The 19,400-nt window shown below is 40.4% G+C and overlaps 1 protein-coding gene across 3 annotated transcripts in view; it reads left to right on the forward strand.

Moving 5' to 3' along the window:
• LOC131468457 (plexin-A1-like) overlaps window positions 1–19,400 on the forward strand; it is a 248,997-nt gene that overhangs the window by 192,086 nt on the left and 37,511 nt on the right. For all 3 annotated transcript variants that reach the window (XM_058642727.1, XM_058642730.1, XM_058642728.1), the window contains exons 17-19: window positions 5,482–5,575; window positions 7,222–7,458; window positions 10,901–11,044. In XM_058642727.1, the coding sequence (XP_058498710.1) occupies window positions 5,482–5,575; window positions 7,222–7,458; window positions 10,901–11,044 (475 nt within the window). The remainder of the gene's footprint in view (window positions 1–5,481; window positions 5,576–7,221; window positions 7,459–10,900; window positions 11,045–19,400) is intronic.

The following is a 19,400-nucleotide window of genomic DNA, read 5'->3' on the forward strand; positions in this document are numbered from 1 at the left end:
CTTGGGTTCCACTTCTGGAAACTCACTCAGGGGTCGTGAACCCACATGAAGCAGACACACACACACACACACACACCCCACTGATTCCCTAATGTTTGGCCCTAGATTGCTCCTCCATCTGGCTGAGAAAACCCCAAAACAGCACACCTGCAAAATAGGGACACAAAGTGTGTGTGTGTGTGTGTGTGTACGTGGGAACATAAAAGAGGCTTTACTTTAGTGGATGTTTTTCAGCAATTTCCCCCTTTGTCACATGTCGGCTCAGGTAGAAAGTATAAAAAAAAAAACTTGTCAGCAATCAAAAATGTACTTCCACTGACCGGTCCACGCGCACACAACCTCTGTATATAACCTTCACAGAAGCAGCTGTTCATCTTTGTTGTCTGCTTCATTCTCAGGTTATTGTGTGAACACATGAACACACACACACACACACACGCCACCAAAGCCCTATCATTGTGCTTTAGCGTTTATGGCAAGAGCAGATGAAAGACGGTTAGGACACAAAACAAGAAGTGGGTACGCGGAGAGAAAGTGCATTATCATTGTGCTTGGCTGATGATTTTCCATTTAGAAAGAACACTTCAGAACTTCAGAAATAAATCAACACGGAGTTCTCATCAGGGACAGCGAGGAAAGTATTTGGGTTGCACCAGAGGTTAGAAAAGCAATTTTAGACCACAATATTAAAATATTCTCCCAAACATGGGTGTGCGACTTGTCACTCCTTTTGCCAAGTACTGCCAAGGTACCTGTAGGCAAGGGACTGAATCTGTCGAATACTTCAGCTGCCTAATCTGCATAATCACTGAAAAATTGGTTGTGCTTATTATAGGTGTTCAGGCAAGAAGCAGGTAGTTGGCACAGAATCCCGAAAGTGAAATTAATTAACCAAAGTATTAATTTTATTATAAGCATAAAGGTCACAGTAGTGAGTTGAATAAACCTCCCAAAGAAGGTACAAGCTTAGTCGTGTAAGGACATCAGGCTGTTGGCGAAGTGATGTTCCTGATACACCAGAAAGCCAATGGCAACACCTCAGCCACATCAGCCCATTATTTTCCATCATGTTGTTATTCTGTTGTCTTATTGGAGAGGCAGAAAGAAACCAAACTGACCAAACTGGTCACTCTCACTCATTCATTGCCTGCTGCTTTATCCTTCACATGAGGGTCACCGGGTTGACTGGAGCCAATCCCAGATGACATAGGCAGGGTACTCCCTGGACAGGTCACTGGACATCGCAGGACAAAAGCATGAACAACCATTCACTCTCGCATTCACACCAACACTTCTGCATGTTTTTGCACTGTGTGAGGAAACCGGGGTACCCAGGGAGAACCCACACGAGGAGAACATGCAAACTCCACACAGAAAGGCCCTCAGTCAAGCCGGGGATTTAACCAGTGACCTTCTTGTAACAGTGCTCGCCACTACTCAGCCGTGTGGCCCTTAAACTTGTCATTCAATTTAAATTGAAAATGGTCTGTACCTCATACACTGCTGACAAAGCTGTCAGGAGAAACTCGGGGTTAATTGTCTTGCCCAGGGACACATCACTATGTAGACTTGCAGGGTTGGGGATCAAACATTGACCTTGCTAGGAACACGACCTGCTCTACCACTGAGCTATGACAACCCCATTTAGTCCTGTACTACTGACTCCTCCCTCAAGCTGTCTGTCAGAAGAGTGTTGGGTTCTGTATGTTTCGTACCTGCTGTACAGCAGTCCAAAAGTAAGTCATACTCTGTAGCTTTGGCTCTCGCCACGCCATCATGTTATTTATTATTCTTTTCCGGCAACATTGCTGCAGTTTATACCACGTAGAACGCTAAGTCTGACTCCACTCCAACTAAGCGCATGCATGTAACTATCCAGGTTTCTTAGTCTGACTAAGACTAGCTCAATTTTAGTCGGGCTAATGTGTTTACATGACTAAAATTGGACTTTGCATGTAAACGTGAGATGAAAATGGGCAAAAAAAGAGATAGTAGTACAAGAGAAATAGGGGACAGATGGTAAGAGAGGCTTGGAGAGCATATAGAGTGAAACACTAACAACAGTGGTTGTATTTCCCCATGCAGCTATTCCTGAGAGTTCATCCCGACTGCCTTGTTGTCTCTTCCCTAAAGCATGTAGCTGAGCTAAAGAGACTCAGACAAAGAGAGGAGGACAGGGACAGAGCAACTCGACACAAATATTCATCCACCTGAGGAGGAGAGTGGAGAAGGAAATGGAAGGACATGTGGTATTATAAGTGCAGCCTGCTTTGTCCCATGGTGCATTTGTGGCAATGACATAAATGTCTAATTAAAACTGAGTACATTTGAATGTGGCCTCAGCTCCACTGCTCCATGTTAATCAGCTGCCTTCATCACATTACGCTCGGCCACTGTTTTTCTTTTATTAACATCTTTACAGTATATTAGCAAACACAGTATACAATATGTAACGTAATGGGTATTGAAGCATTACTCCTGCAACAATGTGCTTTTCTGGAAGAGATTATATTGTGTTTTATTACAGTCATAAAACTTTAAGAGATACGAGTATACGGTATTTATTATTAATATTTAACTTAACTTTAACAAAATCTTTTCCTGCTAGAAGCCAAACATAAAGATGGCAAATTTAGGGATATGTTACAAGCTTTGACAGAAAGTTAACTTTTTCAGACCAGACAAGCACTTCATTATTCCTTTACAGTGGAAAACAACACATGTTTAATAAGCAAAATTAATATATAAGTATACAAAAAACAAGCTTAGATCATATCAATATATATGATTTTATGTAATTCTGCACATAATAGTGCAATAATGTTTGTGTGTGTATGTATGTGTACAAGTGCAGCATATATATCAGTATAGCTGCATTCCTGTAGTTTAAAATAGTTAAAATATTAAAACTGGATTATAATATATTATAATAATATATAATATTATAATTTTGTCATTGAAACATTTTAGATTGAATTTTTATTCATATTAAAAGTTGTAATTTGCTCAACTGATCAGACTAAATTTGTACACAATGTTTACACAGTTCTGTAACAAACTCACTCTCACTTCAAGATGCTTAAGCTTAATCACAATAATAAAGGAAAAGAGGAAATAAAAGGTATGAAAGCAGTAATTGGAAATGAACAAATGGTAATTTATCATTTTTGTGTGTTTGCGACTGAAGATCATGAAGTTGAACTGAGAAATACGATAGCAATGTCAACAACAGAGCAGCTGATGTCAGTTTGCGGGGGGTGGGATGTAAACAACAACCAAGATGGTGTATGTGAACTCCCTGCGTGTGTTTATACAATCGGTATAAACACACGCAGCTTACAGTTTTGACGTCCGAGGTGCAGAAACATACTGTAACATGACCAGGGTGACGCCATCTGTTGTTTATGAAAGCGACAAGCTTGTCACCTTCTCCGTCATGCTCTGTCGTCTGGACCCGGGTCTCATCTTTCCATTCCTCCTCACATGCGTCCTCTGTGGGTATTTTTTGTTATGCAGGAAAAGTCCACTGTTCTGAACACTATGCCAGTCAGCTTCAATGCAACTAGCCCCTCCCTGGTGTAAACAATGTGACAATGGAGATGCTGCATAACTGTAGCGTAGCAGAATGTAAACACAAAAAACACACTCACGACAATGTCATTCCTCGATGAAAATGCAGACCGGATTAGCAGTAGAAAGTTCTTAGCAAACAATTAAACAAAAGAAGAACAATTGGAATAGCGCTGTAGAAATGAGCATATCTGAGGGACGGCTCAGGTTTAGAGATAAAGTAAGAGAGGCAAGGTTCAGATGATTTGGTCACGTGCATAAGAGGGTTAGTGATTATATTGGGCTGAGGATGTTGAAGATGGAGCTGTTGGGCGGGAGGGAAAAAGAAAGACCACAGAGAAGGTCCATGGATGTTGTGAAGGAGGATAGTTGGTGTAACAGAAGAGGAGACAGGGGAGAGGACAAGATGGAGGCAGATGATCTGCTGTTGCGACCCCTAAGGGAGAAGCCAAGAGGAAGAAGATCAAACAATCAGTACGCTTACATGTTTAATCGAGCTAAGGACTTGCAGACTGTCATAGGAAAAGGAGAGAACAACTGAGAATACCAATCTCAAATCGTGTTGCCATCCAAAATGTCTGAAACGTTACAACTACCTTTGTCATTTGCACCCTGTCCTTCCCTATCATTACTATTTGCTGGTATTGTGTTACTCGGTAAGAGTGGGAGATGAATGTCTTTAGTTAGCCAGCTCTAGATGTTGAGAGGCTTAAGCTCTGCCTCGTGTCACCATATCATTTACTCTGCTGCTTCTGCCCTTTCATTTTATGCACACGAGTCATTCTCTGTCGGATTAATGTCTACTATGAAAGGCGGCACCTGCATGTTGCAGGAATCACTTTGCTAACTTACCAAAAAAGAATGTGCCTAATATTCCCAATGGTGTTGAGAGTTAGAGATAGTAGACATGGAGCTGTAATTAAAAGCCAGATGTGACGACTTACCTTCTGCCTGATTGAATTAAATTATGCTATCATCACAAATTCCCAAAACAGGTTAATTGGACACTCTAAATTGACTGTAGGTGTGAAAGTGAGAGTAAATGGTTGGCCGTGCAATGGACTAGTGACCTCTCTAGCGTGTATGCCATCTTTCGCCGTTTGTCAGCTGGGAATGACTCCAGCTCCCCGTGCCCCTTATGTGGAGGATAAAGTGATAGACAATGAATGAAGAGAAGGTCTACAGAAGGTACAAGAATATTTAGCGAGAAAGTATAGCGGAGAGGCATTTGTCCCCTCACAACGCTGAAATAAACGTCTTTTTCATTTTAGGCCCTATTAAATCTTAACGTCACCTCACAAAATCCAAGGAATTGGCTTGTGTTTTAGCAAATGTTTTAAGTGACGTTCTAGTCCATCAAGGTATTGGAGAATGTTTTTCATCGTCTCCAGTTTGGAGCATTCAAACTTGACTAATCAAAGAAACACTATATGGCCAAAAGTATCTGGCCATACATGTTAAGTATTGAATTCAGGTGCTTCAATCAGGCTTTTTTAACTAGGCCCCTTATCTCCAATGAAGGGCAATCTTAATGCTTCAGCATACCAAGACATTTTGGACAATGCTATGCTTCCAGTTTGGGGAAGGCTTTTCTATTCCAACATGACTGTTAACCAGTGCACAAAACAAGGCATGTTATGGTGAGTCTGGTGTGGAAGAACTTCTGGCATGAACTGGAACAGAGATTGTGAGCCAGAACCTCTTGTCCAACATCAGTGCTTGACCTCATAAAGAAAGTCTTCCAGGAAGTGAGGCAGCTATTATATCTACATAAGGTACATGTGTATGTATTTGAATACTTCATTACAGTCCCTGTTACTGTAATGGTCAGGCGTCCGAAATGCTTGTGTCCAGTACAGTGGTCATTTCTTTTAATACACTGCCCACCATCATGTTTTCCTGTTTCTACAGTGGCGGGACTCTGCTGACAGTAAGCGGGACCAACCTCGCAACCATCCGAGAACCAAAGATCAGGGCCAAGTATGGACAGGCAGAATCCTTTCATGTAAGTACACACACTAATGAACAAGTTCACATTGTGACAGGCAGCCAGTGTGGAACCCCGCATAGCCAGCGGGCGTGTACTGTATATATTTCCGAGTTATTTATATGCTATATGCATATGGTGTCACACAGAGTGCACACAAGCTCATCTCAAGCACATCACCTGCTTCTATGGCACTTATGGAGGTGGCAGGATGGTCCGTCTGTGTTTTGCTCACATCTCTTTCAGACATCTAACACTACTTCAGGCTGCATAGCTTTTCAAATGTCAGCACGCCACATGAGTGCTTGTGTCCCACAAGACTGTGTGTGCATTGTGTGAGGGAGAAAGAGCGAAAGATAGAATGACGAAAAGTAAAGAATAAAGAAAAACACAATCCACTCAAAAGTGTCCCATTGAAAAGTTTTATTGGTTTCATCGTTGCACAAAAGCAGTTTGATGATTGTCAGTGTGATTTGAAGCTCAAATTAAACTTCAAACTAATACTAAGGCACTTCAGCCTGCAGATGAAGTTAAAGCTTCGGGAGGCCAACAGTCTACACAACGTGTCCCTCACAGTCCTCTGTCAAATCACCACTTTGCACTTAAAGGACCATGCTGATGTTTCATTTTCTACGGACCATGGCACAAATGACAGCTATTTTTTAAAACGTAAACATTATTTGTACATTTTAATTCATTTCCTCACTTGTGATTCAATGAAACGGTCAATTTGCAGAGATCTGTTTGAGATGGGTCACTGTCTTGATCATTGTAGATGTGCAATCCTTCACCCTTCATCTCTGAACATATGACCATTCAATGCTGTTTACATTATATATATTATTCTATCCTTTATAATTTCTAATACTTATTATTTCCTATTTATTTTATTTTGATGTTAAGAGTACTATCTGTGTAACGTTGTATTGCAAAATTTCCCATTTAGGGACTTATTAAGGATTATGTGTATCTCATCTTATTAGCTTAAGTTTTGTCACGGTGGCATTATTTAGCGTTAGAGTGAAACTGAATGTGAAGATTATTTGCCAAATCATATTCTGATGGGATGTTGTAACTTCCAATAGCTGTTGGCTTAAAAGCATTACATTCAGGCAAAAAGATAATAAAAAAATTATATTCATATTATTCAGTTGACATGTAATGTAAAGTGCAATTGTAATAATTGGTGTAAAACAAGCTGAAAGTACTGTCCTCCATGCAGTCATATAAACTGCAGCAAACATTGCCATGACGTTGTTTATTCACATATTCTCCAAAGCAATGATGTCAACAACGCAGCACATTGATGATTATTAGCAGTTGGTCATAAATTTAAAACCAATTTACATTTCCAATAGCTATAACAGCATTGCAGTTTCACAGGGCATCAACTCTCAAAAAGGATGGGTTATTATACCCACCAAATCAATATCAGGAAAAGTATAACCCGAGGGTGATTTTCACACTTTTCAAAGGAGATTGTGTTGCCTGTTTCAACTGTTCTCTTATAAAAACAACAGTAGTGTATTATTATAGATTTATTTTCAATTGTGCCCACATACATCATACTGTATAGTTGAACTCTAGTGAGTGATGAAACTTTCTTTATCACCGCTCCTTTAAATTCCAAGCCATAAACCTGTGTATGTCTCTCCCATTTCCAGAACTGTACGGTGTATAACAACTCCGTCATGGTGTGCCTCGCTCCATCGGTGGCCGATTCAGAGCTCAGTTTTTTGGAGACCGGCACTGGCCCGGATGAGATCGGGTTCTACATGGACAACGTGAACGCTCTGGTTGTGGTGAATGAGACGTTCAGCTACTACCCCGACCCCGTCTTTGAACCACTGAGTCCCTCTGGAATACTGGAGCTAAAACCCACATCCCCTCTCATTCTTAAGGTCAGACATTCACAAGTGTTGAAAGGATTGTTTTGTGCTCATGACAACATACAGTGAAACATGGTGTCAGGAGTTAGGGGTAAGGTTTTAAATTAACCTTGATTTTGTAGTCTAACATTAGCCTAAACACTCTCAGCATCTTGGATTTGTGTCCAACAGAAGAGATAATTCCTGTACTAGACTTTCCTCTTAATGTGATTCTAAGTTAGTGTTTTCACCATTGTTACGTAGCCAGGGTTAGCATTAACACTGTTTATACACCTTTAAAGCAGAAATGTTACAAGTTCAGCAGCGAGCTAAATAATTAGCATGCTAAACAGCTAGCCTCGTCCTAGCTAACATGTCTTGTGATTTATTTAAATCATACTAGCTTGAAGTCAGCCCTGTACTTATCTGCTCAAAAGACTTATTATAACTTAATGTATAATATTTGGCAGCAGAGAAACCTTCAAATAGGCATTTTGGCTACAGAAGAATGTTTACTATGGGCTACCTGCGTGGGTAGCAAGCTGTTTGTGTATACAAAAGAAAGTGGTTGACAAATTTGAAAATATATCTTGATAATCCATCATGATGTTTCAAATAAAAAAATATTTATGATATATTTTTGATATTGCACACTATTTCAGTATAAAAGTGTTTGTTTTGATATACAGTTTACAACAAAAGAAACATATTTATGGTGTAAAATGAATCTGTAAATAACAAAAATTGACAGAATAAAATAGAATCAAAACATCATATCAATACATGTAGACAATTGTGTGATAAATGGCAATTGGCAAGTACACATACACTGATGCACACATTTTTTTTTTCTATTTTCCATAAAGGCTTGCTTAATCGCTCAAATATGCTTACAAGGTCTCTCACACGGGTAGAAAATGAAGGTTCTTACAAATTCCTAATTGAAAGCTAACAGCAAACATCCACACTTTCCAAGACCTATTTCTCTCCTGTAACTACCTAACAGCAGTTTCTCTGACTGCCGTCCTCTTCTGCATTCTCAAGCAGCGCTTTCAATTTGTGTAATTAATTTCTGATGCTGGAAGGGCAAGTGTGGAAGCACGTAGACCCAGAGTCCAGGGGACGTGGATTATATTGGCTTTAATTTTCATCAACAGTGACTGGACATGTAGGTGTATGAAATTAATTGCCAATTTCTTAGTTTTGTATGTGGTTTATGCCATCACACTGAGCTCATCTGAAATGTTTAGTCAGACTGACTGGAAAGGAATTAATGTGGCAAAGGGAATATGCAGTATATGCCGTTACAAATTTGAAATGAAGCATAATAAAAAGAAATAACTGAAGGAAGCTTGAACAGTGCCACTCATTTATTGGTTGTAAGATAATTTCTTTAATTTATTTAAGCTCTACACAAAAATGTGACATTATACAAAGTCTCTTATTTCCCTGTTAAATTGCGCATACTGTAGTAGCACAGTGTTTTTATCTTTATCACAGACTATTTTCTGTGTTACCACAAAATGTGTGACGGTGTCTATGTCCATGACAGAATTGAAAGCAGCGTAACCATCGTAATTTATTTCTTAAATGATAATTTATTAGCAAAGAACCTCTCAGTAATTGCCAAATCTCCTGCTTGGCTTGTTGGTAAAACTGCCTACATAGTGGAAGCACTGATGAGATGGACAAAAATGCAATTTGGCAAGATGGGATGTGAGGGTATAGCGTGTCTCAGATGCATGCACTGTGCTCGCCACGCAATTAATTTCTCATCTGAAGTGTCGGGTGTGTTTTTAGTGAGGTGTGTTAGCAGGAGAAAAAATATTTATCTGGTCTTGGTGTTTCTGGAGTGCTTTACTGTGGGTGTTTGTGTGTCTCTGAGCGTATATCCCGGCATGAAGCTTCTTGCCTGTTGTGTATATGTGTGGCAACAGCTCCGTGTGTGGCTGAAACTGGAGTACATGTGTGGTTTGAACTCTGCATGCGTGTGTGTGTGTGCGACTGTGAGATGGAATGGGATGCGTGTTTACAGGGTTGCAGAGCACGGCTGGTTGGCAGCCTGCAGAGACGATGGGATTGGAAAACGGAGTCTGTCTCTGCGTCCCACAGCTAAGCCAGCAGGACACGCGGCAGCTATCTCTTCTCTCTCTCTCCCTCTCTCCGTCAACCTCGCTCACTCACCGGCTATACTCCTTATATCTTCCTTTACCTCTCTCATAATCTTTTCTCTACTCTGCACTCCTCGTGCCTGCTCTCCTGATGTGTTCCTGCCACATTTTCTATCCATCTTGTTTTCTTTGTATTCATTTTCCTCCTGTTGCTTTTATGTTTTCTTGCTGTTACTTCAGTTCGCTCTTTTCACCCCACAAAATTGCCTCCCTTTCATTACAAAGTGTGTCTCAAGTTGAATACTGAACTTGAATATTGAAATTGAAAGAAAGTGGGATAGAAAATGACACATTTTCACAACCACTGTGGGGACTCACATGGTGTTCAGTTTAGTGGACTGTGTACCTTCAGTTGCTTTATATTCTACATAACAATCAAGAGTATACTTTTGTTTTTCTTCTGTGGTTTCTGGCTTGGTTTACGATACCTTCAAAGCACAAAACACAGGAATTGTAATATATGATGCTAGAAAACCATAATTCATGCGTTATGGCAGCATACCAACATTGTGGTTAGTCCGTCAGATCTGTCCCCCTGCTGTAAGAGCACCAAAAGTGTTTAAGTCCACAGCTGAAAGTGATTGACCCCTGTTTGAGGAATTTGTTAAAAATGATACTTACCTAGCTCCTGTAGTAAAGTGCTAAGAGTTATTAAGGAAATAAAACAACCCTCCTACAAACTGTGCAGTTTCAACAAGCTTATAAGATCATTATTACACTGTGCGACACAAATCTAATAAACTTGGCTACGACATCCAGTATGATGTATGTAGACTACACGATGAAGATGGCACCTATTAAATCATAGGCTATGATGCAAGTTAGTGAGGTAGATAATATGTAATAGCAGGTCAGAGCAACACAGAGAAGAGACAGGCCAAATTTACAATTACTTTTTTTCAGGGTCACACAGCAAAGTAGTGGCTAAAACTGTTGCCTCACAGCAAGAAAGTCTGAATCCCAGTTTGACCGAGGTTCTGTCTGTGCATGTTCTCCCCATGTGTGCATGGGTTCTCTCTCGGTACTCCAGCTTCCTTCCATTCCTCCCATCTTGTATCTCACTCATATTAGCATCTTAGTTGCATAAATGATCAGAATTGGGGAAGCCTATTGGATAAGTGAGACATTGTCCAATTGCCTACAACTAACTCCTGAAGATAACCATGACCTGGATGAATGAGAACCTTCACAAACATGCATCCATGATGTTCACCTCTTACAAACATCTGAATGAAGATAAACCATGTAGAAAGGAGTTCAAGCCTTCTGTGTCCTCACGCTTTTTTCCCCTGCTCTGTGTTTAGGGTCGTAACTTGATCCCAGCGGCGCCAGGTAACAGTCGTCTGAACTACACGGTGCTGATTGGGGAAACTCCCTGTGTACTCACCCTGTCTGAGAGCCAGCTGCTGTGTGAATGGCCCAACCTCACTGGACAACACAAAGTCACGGTGAGATTGCCACTCTGTGTCCTCAGCCTCTATGTCGCCGTCTCCCTCAGTGACTCTTTGACCTCTCGTGACTTTGACTTGACTTGACTTGAACGTCGCACTTTACTGACATCTCTTTACTATGAGCTACTCCTTCCAACTCTACATAAATTCATGTCTTTCTTGGTCATTAAATCACTCAGTCAAATTTTAGTTTGGATAGTTTATTTTAAATAGCCGTTTATGAGAGGACAAAAACAAAATAGCAGCCGGTACATCCACACGAACCCAGTGACTCTTGCTAATGAATATGAAAACATTGTATCCTGACAATCTCAGCCCATAATGTCACTCTAACCTTGTTGCTGAGTTATGTGAATGACCCCCTTGTGTCTTTTCTAAACGATTTCCACCGACAGATTGAGGATATGCTCCACTGAGCCTTCACACCGCTGTTAAATATGTAACACACAATTAACATGTTGCTCCTTCGTAGGCCTTCAGCCTGTTCAGTCTGCGAGACAGAACCAGACCTCTGATAAATGTGCCACTGTTCTTTAAAACTGTTATTTTTTACAACAGATTTCTGTTACATTCGAACCATTGTCAGATGAGTTCACACACGCACACAACTCAGTATAGCTTAGTACGAGTACTTGTGAGGCCAGGGACATTTCCATGCTGCACACAGAAAGCGATTAGTTTTATAGCGCAATTTTGTGCATTCATATATAGGCGTATAGGGTGTCCTTGTACTTGTCCTTGTATACCTTTGTTATACCCTAGTTAAGTGCAACTTTCAAAAATGAGGCTAACCAAATCCAAGGATTAGCCAAATGTTACCCTCATAAAACTAATGCTTGTTTGCAAGTTGTGCTGATACAGTAACCACATGTTGTAGATCACATATGTCAGAGTCAAGGCCCGCGGGCCGGATCCGGCCCGTGAATGAGTTGTCTCTGGCCCGCGGGATGATATTTAATTATTATTAAAACCGGCCCGCAGTATTATGTGCCCGCAGCACCATAATACTACAAATCCCAAGATGCACTGCGAGTGCATTGCCGCGTACCGAGTGCCCGCAAGCGAGCGTGATCCCGTGTCGTCTCTTCATGAGCAGCAGCACAGTTACAGTGGAGGACTAAACATCGCCGTCAATTTTCATCTACCTCTCCCCCAAAATGGAAAAAAGAAAGGTAGACGCTGAAAACAGGGGGTTTCAAGACAGGTGGGAGGCAGAATACATGTTTACCTAAGTAAAAGGAAAGCCTGTGTGTCTTGTGTGTGGAGACAGCGTGTCTGTTATGAAATAATATAACTTAAGAAGGCACTATGAAACAACGAAACACACAGATGCACATAAAGACAAATACAAGAATATGAACACAGAACAAAGGCTACAGAAGGTAGAAGAGTTAAAAAGAAATCTTTGAGCTTTGAAGGAAAATTACATTTTGCTGTTTACCTGTTAAAAAAAAGAAGAAAAAACGTTTTCAATTTGTTACTGAAAGAGCCTTGAGAAAATATTGCAACTGATTTTATTTATGTTTTGCTTAATTTAATTTAATTTAATTTAATTTAATTTAATTTAATTTAATTTAATTTAATTTAATTTAATTTAATTTAATTTAATGATTAATGTTAAGTGCAATATAGGCTGTGTTATTGGTTGGTATTGGTTCAATATGTGCAATAATATATATATATATATATATATAAAATAATAATAATAATAATTGCGAGTTTTAATAAACATTGAACCAGCCCGGCCCTCCACTTGTACCATTTTTTTTATTTTGGCCCCCCGTGTATTTGACGTTGACATGACTGTTGTAGATGTTTTCTGACATGTGCTCACTTTACTTCAAGTGCATAATAACTCCCATGGCCACAATAGCAAAATAGCATAATACCGTTAGTAAAGCAAAACAATTGCTGGTTACAGTGTGCTACCACTGCATACACACCAGTGCTCCCTCAGTTAAGTCTAATAGTATTGTCTGGCATAGTCTGTTACCAAATGAAGGATGCACTGTGCAAAAAATGTTGCATAATATCTGTTCACACAGACCTTGCAGAGATCATCATCATCATCAACAAAAATCGTCAAATGTTACATACTGCAGCTTTAAAAATACAAAGAAAAAATATTTTTTAGTTAAGTATCCAGTGTCTTATTTTAAATCATAGCTACACAATATGACCACAGTGAAATTTTCAACATGTCTGCTGATAAAATAAAAAAATAAAACTGTGTTTCCTGTCTGTGGACTGAAGCGCATAAACACCAGCAGCTCTGCAAGAGTCAGCACTTCTCTGTCACAGGTTACTATTATTTTTCTTTGAGAGCTTTTCATGTCCCTCAGTGCCATCTCCATTTTTCATGTATTTTTATTAGCTTCCCTTCTACTTTGAAGGCGTCGACATTTAATAGTACACAGAATGTTATGTACCTAACCCTCAGTGAATCCACAAGCCAATCCTCCACCCACACTCCACTTAAATCAAAGGCACACTCGTCACTGCTGTGCCTTACTCATCTCTCCATGCATCCACACTCAGCCCAGCGTTGCTCTCTGAACGTGGTCATATTTAGTATGGTCTGAGGCTGCTTCCAGGCCTGCCACTGCAAAGAACAGAATCATTTTTACACCTTTGATTAATTCCATTCACACTTCAGCAAGCAGCTCGAAATCAGAGGTGTTTCAAGGGACTCGGGGGCCTCGGGCAAAGCATTAACCCAGAACACACCAGTCATCCCAAAACACATAATGCCACACCGCAAAATAAAACTGATCTTTTATATCTGCCGTTCGTGCATTTACAGTTCAGACAGAAGCCTGTGTGCTAACAAACTACCTGTTGTTCACTTTGAATTGACACCCAACTCATTTTCTGCTCCTACACATTGAACGCCTGACACTAATTTATTCAGTGTAACAAAATTTCACCCACCGCCGTCTCGATCTTGAAATTATGAACACATAATGACACTTTTGGCAGAAAGTAAGTGGCATGAAGCCTCATTAAGGCTCGATGTTGTTGCAGCACGTTTTAAAATCATATGGAGGTAAACAGAGAATAATTGATCGCATGCGTCATACGACAGTCGCGTGCCTTTGAATGTAATTAGACGTGAATCCGTTCATTTCATGTGCGTCACAGTACAAAAGCCTGTAGTTTCCTGTATGAAATGCCACCCATTTTTTTTTTTAACCAGCGTCCAGTGAAGCAGCAGCATACTGGGACATTACATTGACTCCAGAGATCAACCGATCAATGCTACTGCATCATTAGTGCAACTTTTGCCAGGATGATGTGTCCGTGGATGTTTTATAGTAACTCCTTTAATGCATCCCTAGGTTCTGTGTGCATTATTAGCATCAATGAATCACACAACGGGTGAAACGGGACGAAAGCAGCACAATGCCAGGCAGGAACAACGAGCACTTTACATCTTTGCACAGGCCAAATAACGGAAATGACCGAGGCTTCAATCAACGATTATATTTGCCAATGCTTTTGATTGTGCAGTCTATAAAATGTCAGTTCTAGGAAAAGGTCCTCCATGCTTTCACTGAGCCCTCAGTTCAAATCGATCGCTTTGAGTCAAAAATCCAATTGTATCACTTCTTTTTTTAAATTACAACTGAATCATTATCAGGTGAAACATTTGAACTCCACTTGAGTTTACAAGTGTGGATATCGTCACCGACTGCCATTGGTGCCACATTTCAACAATAATGCCAGCAAAGGGTCATTAAGGCTACACCCACTCCGCATAAATAAACAGACTAATAAAAGAAATTCCTGACCCTGCAAACTTGAAACTTTCTATTTACACTGCATTTGGTCACCAGAGAGAGCTAAATTATGGATGTCATCTAAGGTAAGAGATAAGAGCAGTGTATGAGTATCCCCCTTTTGCTACTGTTTATGTCCATGACAAGGCACTGTCTCACTGTCACCTGCGGAGCTGTGTCCCAGAGTTATGCGGAAACATAAAAGGTGGCATTAAGAATGGAATTGTTTCTCCAGGATGCCACTGAGATGCAGACACTAAGCTCGTTCTGCGAGCTTTAATCCATGAACTGATTCCCTGTATAAACCTCTCTGATGTGCAAATTTCGTCCAACTCTCGGCAAATCCGTTGCTAAAGCATCATTGCATTGACGCTGAGTTATACTTCCTGTTTGCTGTGTGAAGTGTCACATGCATGCCGCAGCTATCTTTTGTACCACCACCCACAGCGCGAAGGCTGCCAATGTCGCCTTCGCTGCTGTGCCGCATTTTACCCAACATTACAATACATCAGGAAATGCAGTGCAGGGAAGAGTCAAACAACAAGCTTCTGAGTACGTCCCGTGGCGACCATCGAGATTGACTTGTCCACAGTGTTGAGCTGTCAACAGAGTGACATCCCTGATTCACTCTGACTGGAGCAGACTTTCGAAATCACCACACAGCTCCTGGCACATCTGCATGAGGGAAGGTCAGACCTCATTCAGCCGACTTAGCGCTCGCGATGAATACGTTTGGGTGTTTGTCTAAATTTCCCGCTGGTACGCCCACTCATCCCGTCTCCTCCCCTCAACTGCCTGCCCCCTTTAAACTTATCATCAACGTCCTTTCACTGTCATTTCACTACATCTTTATGACATTTACTCGCTGCAAACTACAGCCAATATACCTAGAAAGCCACTGACAGCACATCCATGTAATTCAGTATGATGGCTCTCAGTGGATACAGCCAGCTCCAATGTGGAACTCTCTTGATTTTTTTCTTTTTATCCCTTCTCTCTCTCTCTCTCTCTCTCTCTCTCTCTCTCTCTCTCTCTCTCTCTCTCTCTCTCTCTCTCTCTCTCTCTCTCTCTCTCTCTCTCTCTTTTTCGAATGAAATGTCATGTTGAATATCGGGACGATGGGATGTGTTGGCAGGGGTGGTGGAGTTAGTCCTTCGTCTGGCATTAGCCAAGGAAAAAATAGAGCTGTCTGTTCTAATCTCTTCTGCTTTTAGCGTGAGTGTGCGTGTGTCTGTGTCACTACATGCGCTGATATGTTTGTGTGTGTAAAGCACAGCTGTGAATAAAGAAAAAAAAAGTCCATGTAAAATGACCTACATACTGGGGGACCCCAAAGCGTGTCCCAACTGGTCTGGTGTGTGTTTTGTGTGTTGCTGTACAGTAAGAAGCAGTGGCTGAGTGTGTGCGTTTGCCTTTGTGTGTCCCCACAGATGCTCAGCAGTGCGCTGGCAGTCGTGCAGCCTCCCTTGAGTTCTTCGAAGAAACTTGTTTGTTGTTTTGGCCTTCAGCTTTTTAAGTTCCTCTGTCAGTTCTTCAGTCTGTCAACAGAGTGAAAATAGAATACTGCCCAGAAAATGTGTCACCAACTTCTACTTATGCCACGTTCAAGTCATCAGAGGATTACTTCCCCTCTGGTCAAATGCCGCATATATGTCACTTAGCCTTGATTACATAATAAGTACTTATTTGTTATGTGAGGGATAGCAGTTGAACCTTGTATAAAATGTCACTGATAAAACATCACTTTCACCTATAGAGTGAAACGTTTATTTTGTATTTAAACATACAGTGTGTAAAATGTAACATTGATTGGTGAAGTTGCATGTTGCAGCTGGATATCCTTCCCCTCACCCTTCCAACTGTGTTTGAGAATCTATGTAGCACGGGGGTCCAAAATAGAGGCCTCCATAGCTGACAATAAAAGCCTTATTCTGAAGTCATGAAAAACAACAATTCATACAACCAGGTGATTGTACACTTCTTTATCGTCGGTTTCTGCCAAATTTCACCTTACATTTTACACACTGGACATTTAAGTAAAATACTAACTGTTATATTAAATGAGTTGAATAGTGACTATACTGTACATGGTGTATTAGTTAAAATAGGTTTCAACTATAGGTCAAATTCACACAAATACCACCTTGTCAGAACAACTTGGAATATCATATCAACTTTTGATATTATGCATACAGAGCTTTTGCAGTAGAAAGGTTAATTTTGAAAATATTAAATCACATTTGCAGATGAATAAACCAAAGTCAAAACAGGAACTTGGAAAATGGATTATTGTAATTGTTGTTTTTTTTGTCCCTTATCACGGGGGGGGGGGACGAAAAGAAAAGTGCAAATGTTCCTAATAACACAGATAACATCTCAGTTCTGTTCTGCTCTGTTAATGGGGCACTCATTCTCAGTCTCAAGTCTCCCAGGAAGCGATGACAGTGTGTGACGGTGAACGCAGCAGGAATAAAACCAGCGACTCCGACAAATCAAGCAGCTCAGTGTAATTAAGCGATCATTAGCTCAAACATGTAAACCTTTGCTTTTTCTGACTGTGTCAAAAATGTCTTGCGTGAAGAAGGCGTGGGAGGAAAATGTCCTCGCTCGTTCAAACTCAAAACAAATCAACTCTTGAAGCTCAGCAGATTACACATTATAGATTGCGTATAGAGTATGACTTGCTGGCGAGTTGTGGGGGTGGATATCTATTTAATCATATCATTAAATTGCAAATATAAATCCTCGCTCACAGTTGGTTTACCTGAGCTTTTCTTTTCCTATATCGTTATATTGTGATACGACATCTGTGATGACTTTTTCCTGGTTTTAAAATTTGATAATCCTCATATTTAGTATTTAGACTATTTATTTGATTTTTAGCATTATTATTTTGTCTCTAACGCACGTTATTATCCTTCGTTTAACATTAAAAAAGCCAAAGAAATGAACCAGGTATTATCTGAAATGAAAGGTAATAACTGTATTTTAAGGATGTAATAGAGGTCATCAGCAATGGAAACACAAACATCTGAAACTAGAACTTTGTGTGCAGTTTTATATCCCGATATATCTCGTAATATCGGGATGTAGCCTAAAAATATGGAGTTTCTGACGACATCTTCAGAATGAAAGCAGAATGCAGAACTGGAAGCAATGAGCTGAAAACTACAAGTTAACCATATCTCGACGTCACACAATGAAAAAATATGAAAATAGCCTGTTGACAGTTATGCCATTATAGGCTATAATATAATATTTCATCTGTTATACTGTTGAGACACAGAGCTGCATCATTTTAAACTGCATAATTATCACAAGACTCTCTCTTGAAATGATTAAATTGACTTCTATTACGTAAATTAATCCAAATTTATACTCTAATTAAACCTGTGTAATTGTATGTGCCGTTAAAAAAAAAAGAAGATTATTTGTGGGTATGAGCACGTTGATACAACAACAGAACAGCTTCTGTTTTGTTTTTGTTTTTTTGTCCATCCTCTAACGTTAACATGAAAGTGCACTTATATAAAAACTTCAAAGTACATAATCACACCTCATTTGAATCATTTATCAACCCCCCCCCCCACCCCCCGCGGGATAGCTTGATTTGATGGATTCCAGGGCTGTGTGCGTACGTACGCGCTCTGTGTGTGTGTGTGTGCTTGTTTCTTGTCTCGGAGACACATTGCACTTATGTAAATGTAGTTAGTCAGAAAAAAAAAGACATTACATGTGTTGACTTCCCATAATTAGCAAGGCTCCCATGGGGAGAGATTTAAATGCTGGTGATTACATTGTTTGATTACTTACACTGTGTCTGAGTGTGTGTGTGTGTGTGTGTGTGTGCGTGTGTGTGCGTGCGTGCTGCTTTAACGAGGTTCAGCCACAACATTCTCCCTCCCTTTGTTAAAGTTGTGCGGACGCTACAAAGGAATGTAAATCATTAAAAAGGCCCGAGCAAGATAAAGTTGTGAGATCTTCATTATCAAAGGACTCTGGAGCTGCTCCCCTAAAGCCAAGAATCAAAAAGCTTTCCGACAAGTAGTGTTCACAGCCACGTGGACGCGAGCCTCCCCAGCGTGAGCCTGTCTAAGATCGACCTGTTTAGCGCGAGCGGCACAGAACAGATATACATGTAATGATGCCTGAGGTTGAAATTGGGTCAACCGACTTCTCTTTCATCGGACCACCGACTTTGATCTCTTCAGACCATCTCATCTATTTTCCATTGACCGTTGCCTGGTTTTTCTTGACGCTGCTAGTTCAAACTCTCGGGCTGGCTGAAGAAAGAGGGCAAAGTAAATAAGTAGTGATTTCCTCTCCATTGATGAATGTGGTCGAGCTGCTTTTGAGCAAAGCACTGAACCTTCAAATTCTGCTCGTCAGCCACCAACAGAAACTCTCTTGTGAGCAAAGTCATTCATTTACTGTAATTATGTCAACTCTATGTAATTGTTGGACTGAGTTGAGCCTCTGAACTGATCCTCTGTGTACTCTACAAATTGCTGGTAAAAGCTCCAGTTTGCTTCTGTTTAGTCTGTGTGAACAGAAACAATGTATTTGCATTCTTC

This window comes from Solea solea, chromosome 11 (assembly GCF_958295425.1).
Source record: "Solea solea chromosome 11, fSolSol10.1, whole genome shotgun sequence".
NCBI lineage: Eukaryota > Metazoa > Chordata > Actinopteri > Pleuronectiformes > Soleidae > Solea > Solea solea.